Genomic DNA, 17,668 nt, shown 5'->3' on the forward strand with positions numbered 1-17,668 from the left:
CCTCACCTCCCCATTTGTTTGAGGGCCTGAAGACAAGAAGCCCAGTGGCTGTCCGGCTATCAAAGGTTCTACTGCCAATCTCTTTGGGAATGTAGATGGCAACAGACAACACACAACAAAAGACAAAGGTCCTAGACTCTCACAGCATTCTTTGTCCTAGACTAGCATTGTCCAATAAGTCTTTATGTGATGATGGAAATGTCCTGTATTTGCACTGTCCAGTACAATACCCCCTAGCACATGTGGCTCTTGGGCACTTGAAATGTGGCTACAGCAACATAGGACCTGAGTTTTTAAATTTAAATATAAATAGCCACGTGTGGATAGTGGCTACCATATTAGAGCAGAACAAGACCTTCAGGAGTGAACAGCCTGGCGGGGATAATGTCCATGTGGTATAACAAGTACAGGCCCAGAAGGAAGCACAGCATGGATGAGGGGGTGCAAAGAAGAGGGAAAACCCAGCTTGGGGTGGGTGATGGGCAGGCAAGGAAGGAACTGCCCCTTTAGCCGAGTCTTCAAAGGTGAATAGGAATTACCCTGATAAGGAAGGGCATCTGTCAGAGGGAACAGTGTATACAAACGCCTGGAGGGGTGTGAGTGTGTGATGTGTTAGTGGCATAGTGAGGAAGGAATGAGAGAGGGAAGCCCAGGTGGTAGGCCTGGCATATCCTGAAGCACAGTGGCTGGCAGGCAGCATACCCTCATTCCTCTGTTGCCAATAAGTTTTTTCACCTGAGCCTCATGAGGACCTAAGTAAGACCCGGTGACACATTGAACTAGACCTAGTGTCCCCATTGCACAGTTACTGTTTTCCTCTTTGTAATAAATGAGCATCTTGTGGAGAGCTACATCGACATCATATAAATATCCCGTTCTCCTCAAACTTGCACCCACCAGTTTGAGTATTCACTGATGATTCTCCAGGTTGCCAAGTGGTGATTTTCAAATGCCATCATTCTTTTGACATGGATTAGTTGGCTTTCCACTCTAAGGGAGAACTTTCCCTTCTTCTACAAGTATTTGTTTATATCCTTGTGGACTCTTGATTGTCTATAGTATTCAATAGGTTATAACACATTAGTATCATTCTTTATTATGATGTTCAAAATGCCCCAGATCTGGCCAGCAGGAGGCCCTCCGGGAGCTGGCTGCTGTGTACTTTTGGCAGGTCTCCACCTTTTTTTGAGCACTTCCTTGTTTTCTGGCACTACAAGATGCTCCAGCCCCGTCATGTACTTTCCTTGCCCTAGTCTTGGAATCAGCCACTTTTTCCAAGGAGCCCTGGTTCTTTTTAGTAGAGAATGGCATTTAAGAACCAAGATTTGGGCCAAGATTTCAGTGTTATAGCTATGTTTTAATTAAGAGTTTACTTTTTTACTTGGAAAAAGTCTGAGCATCTATTGAGGATCTACTTACTCCATCCTTCCTTGAAAGAAAAGCTTTCCCTTTCCCTCATTTTATTTATGTATATCAGTGTGAAGTCATGGATTTTTATTCCACTCTTCAATGAGTTATAATCCACTGTCATAATTCATCTGGAATTGTCATTATTTTGAATATGTTTTATTGTTTTTTGTGCGTATATATCCATGAATTCACACAGATACCTTAATACCTTGAGGAGGCTCTTTTAATAATACAGGCTAGAGATAGGAAATGGCTCTCTGGGGAATAGGTTAGACAATGGCAAGGGAAGGAGAGGATGGATTCCAGAGCTCTTCAGGAGTCAGAACTCATAGCTCATACCCACATCAGAACTAAAAGGGATCCTATTTTACAAATCAAAAAAGTAAGGTACAAAGTCATTCTGATCCTGTCCATTCAGAAAACATGGATGGGGTGTGTGGTGGAGAGCTCAATCACTGCTTTGCACCAGCTCTGCGCCAGACTTTCTCTACCAGGTGGGTGGGTGAGGCCCAGGGTGAGCTCCCTGGTGCTTCCCAAATCTTAACTCTGCAGTGGCCAGATGCGGATTGATCTCCAGCAAGACCAGAGGGTTGGGCAAGGAACCCGTTTCCTGAGCACCTTACTGGGGCTGCGGGGTGGGGGTAGAGGGCACCATCTGAGACTTTTACAGGCAGACAGGTCGGTTTGAATACCAGCTCTGCCACTTACATATGACATGATAAGTTTATACTTTCCTGAGCTTCAGCCCACTTATGTGCAGAACATGGATAACTATACCTATTTCATGGCACTAGGCCCTTGATGAATGGCAGTTATCATTATCTCTAATTTTCATAACTACTCTGTGAGGAAGGGATTATAGAGCTTCATTGGATAAATGAGAAAATCAAGGCTAAGGGAGAAGAAGTATCCGGCAGACCTCTGTTGGTGAATGCTAGCTTCAGGAAAGCAGGGCCCCTATCCATCTTGGTCACTATTATATTCCCAGAGCCCAGAAAAGTGCCTGGTACATAAGAGGAATTTAATAAATATTCATGAATGAATGAATTAGATCTCACTGGCTTTAAAGATTCTGTGCAATTTCCATTCGCCCTTCCAGGATGCTGGGGGTGGTGTCTGGGCTCAGGACCTCAGGCATGTGGGCTGAACTGAGGTCCTGAACCTGGTCTCCTGACTCCTGATTTATGTTCTTTGCCCTTTGCTGAGCTGCATCTAGATGGAAAGGCTGAACTTCCTTCAGCCTAGAATTTGACATATTTCCCACCTTCTGCATTCTCCTCACCCTTCTGCCTGTCCTATTCCTAGTGAGAGCAAATGATAGGAAGAGCATTTGACCAGGAGTTTAGCAACTTCCCGTGTAACAGTAGACAAGTTGTTTAATCTTTCTAGAATTTAGTTCCTCATCTACAGAATGGTTAAGTTGACCTACATCTTTCCCAGGACAAAGGTTAAGGGAAATTGCAAAGATTAATAATAATTAAAATAATTAGGCCTATCTGATCCTACAGTGTGAGCTCCTAGTGGTGTGTGCTGCTCTATCAGGATGTCTTCAGCTCAGCCCTGAAGCAGGTAGAATGATGTACCTAACTGGGACATGGTACAGTTAACTGTTCCTGCTTCAAACATATTTAAGCTTGTAACAGATGCTTATTATACACAGGAAGTCTTTGCAAAGAGCATATATTATTTTCAGTCAATATATACTAAGGATACTCAAAAATATATACTCATTTTTCTTTTGTTTACTCAACATTTACTGCTTACCATGCCAAGTGCTAAGGACATATAAAGCCACATGGTTCCTGCCCTTAAGAAATTCAGTCTGATGCGGGGGAGGGGGGGCACAAATTAAGCATTTAATCAGCACGTACACAAGTACTCTAATATGTGCGTAGTAGGTGTTCACCCTGTGTGCAATAGTCCCACAACCAATGAAAAATATCCTCAAATGCAGGAGATGCCTGATGTGTGGGCAAAGTGCTGGTTTGATATTCAAAGTAGTTGCAATAAACCTATTCAGAAACCGCTCAATGGTCACGCACACAATAGGAGTAGATGCATACATAATAGGTACTCAAATGCATATGACAGGTGTTATACACAAAAAATACAACCCATGTACACAGATGTTTGATAAGTACACTGTAGGCTCACAAATGGTATATGTTCCATACAGTAGGCACTAGTAGGCGATAGATGAATATGCTGTTGCTAAACACCCAACAGTTAAAATATATATTCACTCGAGCATGTTTTATAGTACATTCCACAAATGTGAACACAATAAAAGTGCATACAGAACAGTTCAAAGTGTTCATTAAAATGCTGACTGACAATGACTCGTTGGGGGGTATGAATGGAAGCCCCATCTCTGAGAGGCTTCTACACATAACCTTGGATGAAATAAATATTTCCTTCCTTTCCCTGGGACCCAGCATTCCCAAAATCCATAATCCCCAGGGGGTGAGCAGCATCTTGCTCTCCTTCTTTCAGAGGTGTCAGTGCCTAGAGCTGGGAACTCCCTGTCTTTCCCAACCTGTTTGTCAGAATAAGGGATCCCTCGTATTCAAGCACCCAAAGCCGCCTTCTTTGGCCCACACCGGAAGGACCCTGAAGAAGAAAATGTTGGGGCGGGGCTCGGGCCAGAGCTGAGGTCATAGAGGGGGAGCCAGTTTGGGCCCACCACCCACCAACGCCAGCTCCTCTTCCGGTCTGAATTCGTAGCGCGCATGCGCACCACTGGCCTTTAAACGTGCGCCGCCGGTCCATCCGGAAAAAGGACCCGGCGGTTTAATTACAATATTGCTCCTCCGCCGCCGAGGTGGACTATTTGCTCTCAGTCTGGGAGGTACTTTTGAGTTCCCGCTTCCAAACAGGGAACCCACACTTGCAGATTCAGCTCAGTCCCCACGGGATGAAAGTTTCCTAGGGCTTGGCCTCACGCAACGTACACGAGGCTCGGAGGGACACACCGCGGAAGGATCCGGTTTGTTGTGGTGAGGAGGGGGGGGGAGACGCTGACAAACCAAGATGGCGGCGGCGGCGGTGAAGGCCGCGGCGGCAAGGAGGTAACTGTCGTGTTGAAGGCTACAGTAGTTGGGAGGCAGCGGCAGAGTTTGGAAGGAACAGAGCAGGACGAAGAGGCGGTAGCAGTAGCGCCAGCCTGAGCCTCTCGGAGCGCAGCAGCTACACGCCCCCCAAAGCCCTCGGCGGGCGGCGGCCGCCCCGCGTAGGGCCTAGTCCCCGAGCAGTGCCTCGGCTTCATACAGCGGCGTCCGCCATGAGTCCTTAAGGGTGGTCCGAGCCCTCCAGTTCTAGGGCCCACCATGGAGCCGGGGTCCGACGACTTCCTGCCGCCGCCGGAGTGCCCGGTGTTCGAGCCTAGCTGGGCCGAGTTCCGAGACCCTCTAGGCTACATCGCGAAAATAAGGCCCATCGCCGAGAAGTCCGGCATTTGCAAGATCCGCCCACCCGCGGTAAGGCCCGGGGTCTGTGGTCGCCGCAGGCGAGGCCGGGGATGAAGAGCTAGGGTAGCTGGCTGAGAATTCTGGGGCGGAGGGCATCTCGAGGTGTGGGGAAACGGGATTGCTGGGACTGCTGTGGATGTGGCGGTGGGTCGGAGAAAGGGTGATGGGGCTAGGGTCCTCTCGTGGTATGAAGCCCTCAAGGGATCTGGGGTCAGATACCCACCCTCACTCCCACTCCGACTTTTAGGTTCATTCTTGGTAAGGTTCAAAAAAGGGATGCCGAGTGGGCCGAGGAGCGTTCAGAGAAGTACCTGCACATCTCTTAGTTACCCTGGACCACCCAGGTCAAGGCTGCACTGAATAAGGCCATCTTTCCGTTTATTGTCATCGCTTCCCTTAAGGCAGGCAGTGTGGTGTAGTGGAAAGACCACAGGTGTAAATGGAGACAGACCTGAGTTCAAAATTCTGTGCAGCTTACCAGCTGTGTGACCTTGGAGAAATAACCTAACTTCTCTGAGCCTGTGAAATGAGTCCCGTGAATGGTTATTTTGAAAATTGGATTAAACTAGGTAGAGTCTGTGTAGTAGGTGCTAGGTAAGCGGTAATTATTGTGACTGCGAAGGTGTTTGATGTGGTCATTGGTTTGCTTCTATGTGGGTTGATTCATATTTACTCACACCCTGCCAGACCAATCCATCTATGATAAGGTCCTGGCAGATCAGTCAGGAAATCAATCTCTGGGAACGTTCTGTCTGGCTCCCCTGAGATAGGTTTAGGGAATTGTCCCCTTCTTTTCCTAGTGGAAGGCAATATCCTTCCCTGCGTATCACCCCCCAGCCTTGACTTCTACGGATAGGCTTGGACCAGTCAGCTTGGCAGCTTGGTATGGGTCCTTCTCAGATTTGTATGGTGTTCTGTCCCAGGATATAGCAGGTCCCAGACAAAAGGGTATTCTTGGACTTCCAAAAACAGAATGGAGCTATGGAAGTCTGTCTCCTTTGGAACACTCGATTCCCAGAGGTCAATGACAAAGGGCATATCTTTGTTCTTAGGCCTGGCTTCAGGCTGCAAGAAGTCCCCCAAGGGCTAGGATAGGCTGCCACCTTGCTGGCATGGAGGAGAAATGATGATGTGTGTTGCTCAGTCACCACTTGGGATTCCAAAGGCAGGAATTGAGTTTGGAACAGGGTGTTTTTGAGTGGGCGTCTCCCGTCTGAAAAGGGATAGGAAGCCTGACTGCCACCTGAGGAGGGCACCACAGGCCTCCTTATCCAACTTGGTGTTTTCTGGTGTTCAGCCACAGATCTAGGCTAGTTTCAAATGGATCTTTTGGGAGGTGTTGCGTAAACCAATTTTTTCCTAGTTGGAGCCTGGCCACTGATCTCTAAGGTATCCTTGTTCATGGTGAATGAGTGGCATTAGGTAGTTAGAAGTCAGGAAGGCACTAAGCAGAAAGGAGAGGTTGGAGTCCTGGGCAGCCTCAAGGAGGCACTCCCTGGAGTGGTCCAGCATGCCTGTGGGAAAGAAGTATATCTGACACAGGGGGTGGCTGAGGCCTGTATTTCTATTTTTCTGCCTTGAACTTACGGGCAGGCTGGCCTCATGCAGGTGTTACCCTTCCTTAGGGGACCGGGAAGGGAAAACGTGACGTGTGTGTGTGTGTGTGTGTGTGTGTGTGTGTGTGTGTGAGAGAGAGAGAGAGAGAGAGAGAGAAAGAGGGAGAGGGGGAGAGAGGGGGGGAAACCCCCCCCCCCCCCCGCGTGACCTGCAAGGGGCCATCTTTTGTTATGCTTCTCCTCTCCTCTTTACCCCAATAGTGTATTTTCTTTTCCTCCAGTCCTGGAAACCTGGTCTCTTTGGTTTTGTTCAGTTTTTTTTGTTTTGTTGTTTTTTTCCTCCTGTAGGGCTGCTCCTACGCCACCTTTAGGCAGCCAGGCCTTTTGGCTGGAATTTGAAGCACTCACCCAAGTTGTGCTTGGGCCCACAGTGGGAACCTTGTATGGGTGGGTGCTTGGAAATTGGAGGTTTGCCTAAGGGAAGGGTGATTTGGATTTTGAGTTGCTAGATGGTTGACTGCTAGTCTTGGGGAAGATGGGTAGGAGGAGAATGTTGGTACCCGGAGTAGACCCAGGGGATCTTGGAAGGGCCTTGCTTCCTGTATCACGTAGCCAACTTTTTAATCACCATCCTGATAATACCGGTGTGTTTGGCACACAGGTGTATGAGACAAAGGCAGGATGAGGGAGCTCATAGGTCCCATGGAGAACAGGGCAGGGAGGTTTGCTGGACCTTCCACACCTATCTGTTGCACCCACAGCTCCTTCTCTAGGATTCAGTTTTGCCATTTCCTGTCAGGTTGCTTGATGCTGTACTTATATAGAACTCGATTCAGCAAAAAAAGAAGGGTGCCTGGAGTTTTGAGGTTGAATCCCTTTCTACCTGTACTAAGGGGACTGCCCTACTGATGGCTGGCAAGAGGACATGGGGCGCTTGTCTGGGCATGAGACATACCATTTTAGTCTTCTCTCTCCCTGTCTCTATCTCTCTCCTTTTTTTTTTTTTTTTTAATTTGCCCGTGCTTCACTGAGCCCTAGGTGTTTGCTGCAAACCTCTCTCAGCTGAGGGGTTGAGGGGACTATATGTGCATGCAAGTGAGAGTCCTCTGGCCTCTGTTCTAAAAGAATGTGTGCAGAAGAGGCCGACAGGTTTTTTTTTTTTTTTTTACTACCTCCCACTTCCATATGTATGCATGTGTGTGCGTGTACGAACACTGGTATCCTGGTGTAGTGCAAAGAGCCTTGGACTGGAGGTCAGAAGACATGGGTTCTAGTCTTGGCTCTGCCACTAAATCAGCATGTGACGTTGGAGAAACCGCATTTCTTCTCTGGGCCTCATTTTCCCCATTCATAAAATGAATGGGTTACTCGAGGTTCTTTTTACCACTCCCCAGGAGCTGAGGCTCTGGGGAGGAGAGGACTGTGCAAGGTTTGGGGAGGCCATCAGTGAGGGGGTCCCCATAGCCACCCTTTGGGTAGGACACAACAAGCTTAAACATGGCAGGACAGAGTCACCCTCCCCACCCTTTTCATTATCTTTCCCTGACTTCCTTCCTCTCCAAATTCTCCCATTGGCCACCACAGTTGGGTATTCCATCACTTATCTCCCCTGTCCCCCCGACCCCCCACCCCCTGCCTCTTCCTGTACTGGGCAGGTGTTTGAGAGAGGACCCACAGGAAACCTTCCAGACTGGGTGAGTGATGCAGATTCTTGCTTTTCCCTGCAGTGTCTGTCTCAGGCCCTTTAAAGTGAGAGAACAGACGTTAAAGGCCCGAACCTTTAAATCCTGCTAGGATCGGAGCTGAGCTGCTGTGCATGTGTATTAGGTGGTGGGGTCAGCTTAAAATATCAAGTCTTAAGGACAATTCCTTTGGGGATAACATTTTCATTTTCATTTGAAAACCAGTTTAATTTTCCATATCAGTCTTATGAGGAAGCCAGGGCAAGTGTTCATATTCCTGCCTTACATGAGAAAACCGGCCCAGAAAGGTAAAAATCCCATAGCTCATAAGTAGTAGAGCTAGAACATGAACCAAAGTCTTCTGACTCCAGATCCTTTGTGCTCACCAGTAGTTCTAGCCTGTGTTCTATAGCACATGCCTGGGGAATAAGGAGTTAATGTTGATGTAGGGAGAGTTTGGGGTCAACTGTTTTGGGTCCCCTATCTCTATTTCTTGAAATCTAGGCACTGTACTGTTGAGAAGGACTTGGGAGAAATTTTCCAGGACATGTGCTTAGGGCATTGAGTATGGACTTGAGGGGCTGCTAGGGCCCTGTCGTGAATCCTGGGCAGTGGGTAGTGGGTTGGGTGTTTGCCAGGTTAAAGAGTCGGGTGGCCAGAGGTCTGGGGAGGCACGAATGGGATACTGAGCCGCTTGTGGTGCCATCTGGTCTTACACTCTGCTGGAATAACCCAACTCCCTTTCCCCTCTGTAACTCCCCCCCCCCTCCCCCAGGACTGGCAGCCACCCTTTGCTGTAGAAGTGGACAACTTCAGGTTTACACCCCGAATCCAGAGGCTGAATGAACTAGAGGTGAGAAGACTAGCAGCTGATGGCGGGATTGGGCGAATGAATACCTGAGCTCTGATCCCACTTCCCTCATTCCTTCTCAGGCTAAGGTACTTTACCCGACTTGGCCTTTATTCTCTCTTCTGTGAAGTTGCATGGAGGTCATGGAGGAAGCTTTAGAGCTCTGTATATAACCAAGAGCAGGAGCATTTAGCATCTCCAGTCTGATAGCTCAAAGACTGGGTATCTCCGTTTCCCTAAAGGTTTGCTACTTCTGAGACTCCTTTCGGCTAATGTACCATACCTGAGTCAACAAAAGGGAAATGGGTTGGCTGAGCCCTTTCTTTCTTGGCCAGCTGAGTGTGGCCTCATTATCCAATTCATCCACAGCACTGTGCTTCCTTCTATGGGGCTTGATAAGGTGGGACATGAGGTGGATAGGCAGAAACAACACAAGAACTGGTCTGTTTTGAGGCTAGAGTGGTTATAAATTTGAACAGGGGTTAGGCAGACAGGCTTTTCCCTCTCCCTTTTGTTCTGTACAGGAAGTCCAGGCCCTTTGCATGGATAGGGGAAGTTCTCCACTAAGGGCTTGAGAATGCCCTGGGGGTAATGAGAGTGGGTGCTTTGAAGCCAGTTCCAGGGAGGATCCTGGAGTTTCCCACAGAAGATGTAGTTTACAAGTTTGCTACCACTATTCAGTCATTGTTATATATCCACAAACCTTACTAGATGTCCTGGGGAGAGGGCGTATTAGGGCCAACTGGAAACCCATGACCTAAAGCCTTACTTGTTTCTAGACCACAGTTCCTCAGCCTTGACACTATTGACATCTTGGCCCAGATAATTTTTTGTTGTGGGGGGACTGTCCGATATATTGTAGGATATTTGTCAGCACTCCGACTTCTACCTGTTAGATGCCAGTAATATCTTTTCCCAGTTACAGCAACCAAAAATATCTCCAGGCATTGCTAAATGTCTCCTGTGGTGGGAGTAGGGGGCAAAATTGTTCTCCTCATTGAGAACCACTATTCTAGAGTCTGTCTGTATGCTGTCCTGGTCAGACCAAAAGTCCTCTCATGAAGGGGTTATAAGTTCCTTAAAGAAATGGATCTGAAAAAAAAAAAAAAAAAAAAAAGAAATGCATCTGACTAGGTCTGTGAAGGTACAGCTAAGTGCTATATGATGTTACCTAGTATGGGACAAGAGTAGGATTTTTTATTTTTTTTATTTTTTATTTTATTTTATTTTTTTTTTGAGTAGGATTTTTTAGAGGTACTGTGCTGGCTAATGATGAGGAAGAGCAAGGATGAGGCCAAGATTAGAAAGCTAAGTGGTTAAAGTGGAGGGAGTAGAGTTCCTGGCCTCTTCCAGGTTCTCATAGCTAAAGAGCCATAGTTTGTTTATTTCTACAAACAGACCTTAGTTTTCCCCATCTATGAAATAGAACTGTTTCTATTCCTCTAATAGGATCCAAGCAAGGTGGAGAATGGTAAGGACTCTAGTTCTCCCTAGAATCAGGCCCTCCGACCAGTGCAAGGTGTTTCTAGACTTGGGGCTTTGGAGAGTCTTTCTTGGGCCACTGAAATTTCAGGGAAGCATGGTACATGCCTTGTTCCCAGGATCCTTGGCCCTCAGCAAGTCCTGGTTTGGCCAGGTCCCAGCGCCGCTTTGGTACACTATCTTAGTTCTTCAGGCCAGTCTGCCTCCAGCATATACTCTCAACCATCAAGCCCCCACGGGACAAGTTTGGTGGTGCATAAGAAGAGGTAAATGTGCTCTTTTGGAGCCTTCAATCTCTGAAACATGCCAAGAACTTAGATGTAGTTTTGGATATTCCAGAAGGCCTCCATTGTTTTTCTTGTAAGTCCACCCTTCTGGGGTAAGTGGACTGGGCAATTATTTTATTTTCCTTTTATAATCAGTAGATGGAGATCCAGAGAGTAGAACCAATTTGTTCAAGGCTATACAGCAAATCAGCAGGGAACGGCTAAAACTTACTTGACATTTGGGTCTCTTGGTACCTGCTGTTTGACTTAAGGCAACAGAGGCTCTCTGTAGAAGAGATGATGATACATAACCCTGACAGAGATTGAGAGGGTGTGTATGTAAAGCTTTGGCCTTGTGCCGTGACCTTCTCTGTTGGGCTTTTCCTATTGACGGTGGCAGAGATGAGAGAGGTGGGCTAAGCACTGCCTACACTTTGGGACCCATTTCATGGGAGAAACCCTGGATGGTGAGCTGCTCTGTATGCCCTTTCAACTCTTCTAAAATTAGGCCAGAAGACAGGGGTCAGGTGGAGGGGGAGGCCAGCCTCTTTGAGCCATTTCTTTTCCAGGCCCAAACAAGAGTGAAGCTGAACTACTTGGACCAGATTGCCAAATTCTGGGAAATCCAGGGCTCCTCCTTAAAGATTCCCAATGTAGAACGGCGGATCTTGGACCTCTACAGCCTCAGCAAAGTAAGAAAAGGTTTTTCTCAAAACCCTCCCTACCCCTTAATATCCTTGATACTCTGGGGACTCCCTTGGTTTGGATATTAGATCTCTAGGCTGCAGTGGAAGGGGCACAGTCTGGTAACACATGTGTCACCAGAACTTCTTGGCATCTCTTACTGCAATCTGAATCTGATCGGTGGTGGTAGGAGGAGGGGTTAGCCCCCAGTGAGGTAAGGGGCTGGAGTTGTCCTCATCACCCTTTCTGCAGGCCTACTCCCTTATGTACATACACACAGCACATCCACATCCCTTCCTGCTTGTCCCTGCAGATCGTGGTGGAGGAAGGTGGCTATGAAGCCATCTGCAAAGACCGTCGGTGGGCCCGGGTGGCCCAGCGCCTCAACTACCCACCAGGCAAAAACATAGGCTCCCTGCTACGCTCCCACTATGAACGCATCGTTTACCCCTATGAGATGTACCAGTCTGGAGCCAACCTGGTGGTAAGGATGCCAGGCTGGGGTGGAAGAAGGCTTTCCCCCACACCAGATGCAGATTTCTCATACTTGCTCTTAATGGAACTGGTTCAGTGGGCTGGAGACCTGGGAGCTAGACTCTACCCTTTTCTAGTGATGCTTATACTCTTCCCATACTGCCCAGGGTCACACGTCTTGGGGTCGCCCACAGAACGAGCCTACTATCCAATATGTGACAAGGTTTTAACTGATAAAGGAATAGGAGGGAGAGACATTTTGGGCTGGAGAGGTCTGGGAAAAAATGGCATCTGATTTAGTTAGGGAGGTGGTTGTGGGAGGTGGTTTGAAAGTGGAATGACATAAGCAAAGGTAAGAGAAGAATTCTCAAAGTGTGTGCTGGTGTCGTTGATAACGACCAGTGGAACAGGGCCTATTGTTGCGGGTCAGGCAGGTGCAGCTCCACAACTTTGTTTGCCATCAGGTAAGGATAGAGAGGAGTCACTGATGGTGGCCGGGGCCCCATTCCCTGACCCTTACTCGTCACTTGTCCCCAGCAGTGCAACACACGTCCATTTGATAATGAGGAAAAGGACAAGGAGTACAAACCCCACAGTATCCCCCTTCGACAGTCTGTCCAGCCTTCCAAGTTCAATAGCTATGGCCGGCGGGCCAAGAGGCTGCAGCCTGATGTGAGTACTCCACTTCTAACTTAGAGCTTTGGGGGTGGTGATGGGAGTCCACAAAGTTCTGACCAGAGTTCTGTTCCCTGTTTTACTCTCCCTTCACTCTATTTTCCTGAGTTCCGAGCAGTGGTGTGCCCCCCCCCCCCCCCCCCCCCCGGTTTCTTGATCTTTCTCCTTCACTCTCAGCTGAACTTCTGAGCTGTGTCTTGATCTGCTCATTCACTGTCTTTTTCTGTGTCTGCCTTTTTTTCTTACCTGTCTTGTTCTTTCCAGACTCACTCTGCTCCTAGGGCTAGAGCTCTTCTTTTCCCTCATACCTCTATCCTAGCTTGAGGCAGCAGCTTATGTGCCAGGTATTGTTCTAGGCACTGGGGGATACAAGAAGGAACAAGATGGACATTGTCCCCTGGGCTCACCGGAGCATGTTGTATAGTAGGTAATATTAGTCACTGCCATTTACTGGTAGTGCCAGACACTGTTAGATTTCTCTCTCTGTGTTCTCCCCAAGCCCCTTTGTGAACCTCCTTGGAAGGTAGGACTTAATATTCTCATTTTACAGTTGGGAAAGCTGAAATTCCACCTTAATTTCTTTCCAAGAGAGAGCTAATGGGGGAGCTCACTTAACCCTAGTCTCCAAAAAGCAGCCGGCCTGCTTCTGCCTCCTGGCATGAGCTCAAGCAATATATAGTCCAAGCTATCATTCTTTTAGGTTGGAGCAGTTTGCCTCAGATAGAAGACTTAATTCATTTCCTTTTTTTCCCCTCCCAGCCGGAACCCACGGAGGAAGACATTGAAAAGAATCCGGAGCTGAAGAAGCTGCAGATCTATGGGGCAGGCCCCAAGATGATGGGCCTGGGCCTCATGGCCAAGGATAAGACATTGCGGAAGAAAGGTGAGGCCTGACAGGCTGGGGCAGTGTGAAGGATGGCCTCACCTGGGGAGAGGAGGCGGGGCCCTGACTGTTCTAGACCTGTACTTTAGAGCCACTCTTCCCTCTCCCAGATAAGGAAGGGCCTGAGTGTCCCCCCACCGTAGTGGTGAAGGAGGAGTCAGGCGGGGATGTGAAGGTGGAGTCAACCTCACCTAAGACCTTCCTGGAGAGCAAGGAGGAGCTGAGTCACAGCCCAGAGCCGTGCACCAAGATGACCATGAGACTGCGGAGGAACCACAGCAATGCCCAGTTTGTAAGGACCCAGCCCTGACTTCCTAATGCTCTGCTTCTCATCCCTTCAGCGAGCATTTCCCCAGCATGGCTCTGGACCAGGTTGCATTAAGCAGAAAAGTGGGCCTGGTGGGCCCTGCCCTCAGGTAGCTCACTTAATTGGGGAACCAAGGCCAACTCACATGGAACAAAGGACGAGAAAGGGTGATCAAGTGCTGTCAACATGAAGTGCTGGAAGGGTCCAGAGAAGGAGGCTCCCTCCATTGCTTCAGGATAAAGGCTAAGCTCCTCATTATCATGCATGATCCAGTCCCTGCTGACCTCTAGCCTCATTCCCCAGCACTGCCCACCTCACTCCTCTGCTATAGCCACACTGAACTACTTATAGGTATGTTCATTTTTTCCCCTGAGATGCACCATGCTCTCTTTCCCCCATCCCTTTGTACCTGCTATCTCTTCTACCTGGAAGAGTTTCCCTGTGCTCTCCCCCATAGCCAGACTTTAGTTTGCCTGCAGGTTTTAGTCAGTTTCAAATGTCATTGTCAGGTATCACCTTTTCAGTGAAGTCATTCCTCAAAGCTATTCTCCTTATCTCCAGCTGATTTGAGTGCTCCCTTCTCTAGGCTCCCCTGGTACCCTCTATAGACTGATAGTGGCAGTTTCCACACTACCCTTTAATTTTTATGAATATATGTCTCTGGAATACCATGTGCCTTTAGAAGGCAGATGTCATGTCTTATTCATTGCTGTATTTCAGAGTCCAGCACAGTGTTGAACATGTAAGTGCTCAGTGTTTACTGAATTAATAAAAATGGGAGATTTCATGACTGAATGATAAAGACTGCTCTCACAGCTCTACCAGTTTTTTTGGGGGAGATGGTATGTGCATATAGTTAAACTCCAAAACTAGCACGATTAGCCTGTAACAGAGCTGTGAATGATCTAGCCATCAGGCACGGTGGGTTTCTAATGGAGAGCTCTGTGGACTAGGGTGCTGTCTGGAGGACAGGGCTTAGATTGATGAACCGTTGCCTCCTTTTCCTGGCAGATTGAGTCATACGTGTGCCGGATGTGTTCCCGAGGAGATGAGGATGACAAGCTTCTGCTGTGTGATGGCTGTGATGACAACTACCACATCTTCTGCCTGCTGCCTCCTCTGCCTGAGATTCCCAAGGGTGTCTGGCGGTGCCCAAAGTGTGTCATGGCGGTAAGGCCCTCCCAGCCTCACTTCACGTCTGCCTCATAGGGTATTCTTGCCTTCCTTCATCAGGCCTTATTGACAAACTTCCTAGCTCAGCCACAATTCAATGTTTTAGAACCCTGGGGAGGCCAGGCTGGGCAGAGTTTGGGGAGAGAGAAGAGGAGACCTAGCCTTTGCTTGTGTCCCCCTGGGAGCCGCCAGACTACCTGGGGAGGTGAGAGTCATAATTGGATGGATCCTTTGCCGATGTAGAATCATGTGCTAAATTATGTGTTAGAAACTCTGAGGTGTAGAAGTTCAGAGGAAAGGAAAATGACAAAAGGTAGCAATCAGGAAAGGTGACAGGAATGAGATTTGGAGGATAGGAATATGAAGGAAAAATTGTTCTTTTAATTTCCAAGCTTTTTATTCTTTGGTGTTTTTTTTTGTTTTGTTTTGTTTTGTTTTTTTAAGAAAGCTTGGAAAATAGGCAAATTACCTATCATTTCACCACCTAGAGACAGCCATTGTTAATAATCTGGTATATTTTCTTCTCATCTTTTCATTATTGCGAAACTATCTTTAACAAGTTTGGGCTCTTATTACATATTTTCATTTGCTGTCTTATAATCATTTTTCTATGTTGTTACATTTATTCATGGGCAGTGATTTGTTTTTTCTTGTAGGGGAGGGTCCATCATATGGGTATAGTCCTTAGTTCATTTTCCTTTTGTTTTGGTAATTTCATTAGTTTGTAGTGATAATAAGCTTTAACTGGAAGAGGTGGGCAGGCTTTGTAAACTTGGGATGGAGGTGTGCTGGAGCAAGGATGTTTGGGGAGGATGCACCTTAGGGTAAGAGGGGCGGTAAGGAGAGCACCTAAAGCAGCAGTGAGGGCTGAGAGGTCCAGTAAGTCTGCCAGGTCCGTTCCATTAGCTTGCTTCCTTCATCCAAATTCTGGGCACTCATCTACATTTTTCTCTGGGTTTCTGGAGAGCAGATATTGATGGTCTTTTGTCTTATCTTAGGGACTCAAATGTGGCCCTAGAGACCAGGTATGTGTGTATGCACACATATACACACAGCTGAGAAAAGAGACCAGGGCAGTGCATAAAGGCCTTGGAAATGGTGGGAATTCCTTCAGGAAGGAGTTTGGATACCAGGAGCATCATAGACAGTGAAGGCTGTCAGCTCTACTTGGCTCTAAGTGGTTCTGGTCCAGCAGACCAGATTGACATTGATTTTTCCAGACATGAGTGAATCTAACTCTGGGATACATACAGCTCTCACCTAAAACCATGAACATAGGTACAAAGCAAGGTAGTCTTACGTCCTGTCTTCTGAAACAGTCTAACGAACAGGAATAGTGTAGAAGCTAGTGCCTTTGACTTCCATCCTCTGAGTTACTGGAATATTCAGCGCCATTTTCCCAGGCTTGTAGTTCCAGTCTGGGCATAAGAAAGTTTCCTTAGGCACCCTGTTTAAACTCCCTGTTTTAAGCTCAAGAGGAAAACACGGTGGCAGAGGAACATAGGATAGCATATCTAAGTCAGAGTTCATGATTTCGATGGTAGAGTCCTAAAGGAAGAGAAGAGCAAAAGCACAGCAACAGTGCCTGTGGGGAATGAAAAGACTAAGCCACAGCACTGGGAAAAAAAGGTGGAGCTATAAAGTGAGGCCTGCCTCAGGGGCCTTGAGTGCAGACCTAGGGCTCTTCTTCCTCCCTGCTCCTATCCCATATTCCAGCTCCGCTCCTTAGGGTTTTCCACCTCTGTACCCTCTGCTGTGGTGACATGTTCTCCTTTGGGTTTCAGGAGTGTAAGCGCCCCCCTGAAGCCTTTGGCTTTGAGCAGGCTACCCGGGAATACACTCTGCAGAGCTTTGGCGAGATGGCTGACTCCTTTAAAGCCGATTACTTCAACATGCCTGTGCACGTAGGTGACGGAGGGCTGAGGTAGCATCAGGGCTATGGTCATAGATGTTGGTGCCTGAGAGGCTTGGCTCTCTTGGGTCATTGGGGCCAGGATGTGGTGGGCCACAGTCATCTGCTACCCCTGTTCCCCAGATGGTGCCTACAGAACTCGTGGAGAAGGAGTTCTGGCGGCTGGTGAACAGCATTGAAGAGGATGTGACCGTCGAGTATGGGGCTGACATCCATTCCAAAGAATTTGGTAGCGGTTTCCCTGTCAGTGATAATAAGCGGCACCTAACTCCAGAGGAGGAGGTGAGTGGGTGATTCACGGTTATGTCAGCTGTGTGAGTTTCAGCAGGTCATTTAGTATCTCTGTTGGGGTAGGGGGTAATTATACCTGCTTCAAATGGTTGCTGTGAGATGTAGATAAGATGGTATATGTAGAAAACAGCCCGATGATCTGGTATGACATCTCTAGCCATGAGATGGCTATTTCTTTCTAGAACGAGGATAGTATCTACCTTACAAATTTGTTACAAGAACTAAATGAGAAGGTGTATGAAATACTTGGCAGGGTGCCTGGCTCATTCATAAGAAGAGTCCAGTGACTGGTATTGTATGTGTAGGAAAAAATGAGGGCCCAGGCCTACCTCAAGAGAAGGGTGCATTTTGGTCCAGAGCAGGGGCTTTTAGCTTGCAGATATTTTGGTGGGTGAGTATTTCTATAAAACTTCCTAAAATCGAATGGAATTGAAATCTTGTATGTATGCATTTGGCTAGTCGGGGTGGGTAGGAGGTGGAGAAAGTCTATGGTATCTCAGATGTGTCAAAAGGTCTGTGACCTCAAAATTAAGGTTCCCTGGGCTAAAGATCTCAG

The 17,668-nt window shown here is 47.7% G+C and overlaps 1 protein-coding gene across 10 annotated transcripts in view; it reads left to right on the forward strand.

Annotated features, from left to right (window-relative positions):
- Nucleotides 1–4,215: 4,215 nt before the first annotated feature.
- Nucleotides 4,216–17,668, forward strand: part of KDM5C (lysine demethylase 5C) — a 32,040-nt gene continuing 18,587 nt past the window's right edge. The window contains exons 1-10 of one of the 10 annotated variants that reach the window (XM_077887351.1): nucleotides 4,216–4,886; nucleotides 8,891–8,968; nucleotides 11,283–11,405; nucleotides 11,711–11,881; nucleotides 12,409–12,543; nucleotides 13,306–13,429; nucleotides 13,540–13,721; nucleotides 14,748–14,906; nucleotides 16,694–16,813; nucleotides 16,945–17,103. In XM_077887351.1, the coding sequence (XP_077743477.1) occupies nucleotides 4,737–4,886; nucleotides 8,891–8,968; nucleotides 11,283–11,405; nucleotides 11,711–11,881; nucleotides 12,409–12,543; nucleotides 13,306–13,429; nucleotides 13,540–13,721; nucleotides 14,748–14,906; nucleotides 16,694–16,813; nucleotides 16,945–17,103 (1,401 nt within the window). In that variant the 5' untranslated portion in view covers nucleotides 4,216–4,736. The remainder of the gene's footprint in view (nucleotides 4,887–8,890; nucleotides 8,969–11,282; nucleotides 11,406–11,710; nucleotides 11,882–12,408; nucleotides 12,544–13,305; nucleotides 13,430–13,539; nucleotides 13,722–14,747; nucleotides 14,907–16,693; nucleotides 16,814–16,944; nucleotides 17,104–17,668) is intronic. The other 9 variants (XM_077887345.1, XM_077887346.1, XM_077887347.1 and 6 more) reach the window with 9 other exon arrangements.

Source organism: Canis aureus, chromosome X (assembly GCF_053574225.1).
Source record: "Canis aureus isolate CA01 chromosome X, VMU_Caureus_v.1.0, whole genome shotgun sequence".
NCBI classification, from domain to species: domain Eukaryota; kingdom Metazoa; phylum Chordata; class Mammalia; order Carnivora; family Canidae; genus Canis; species Canis aureus.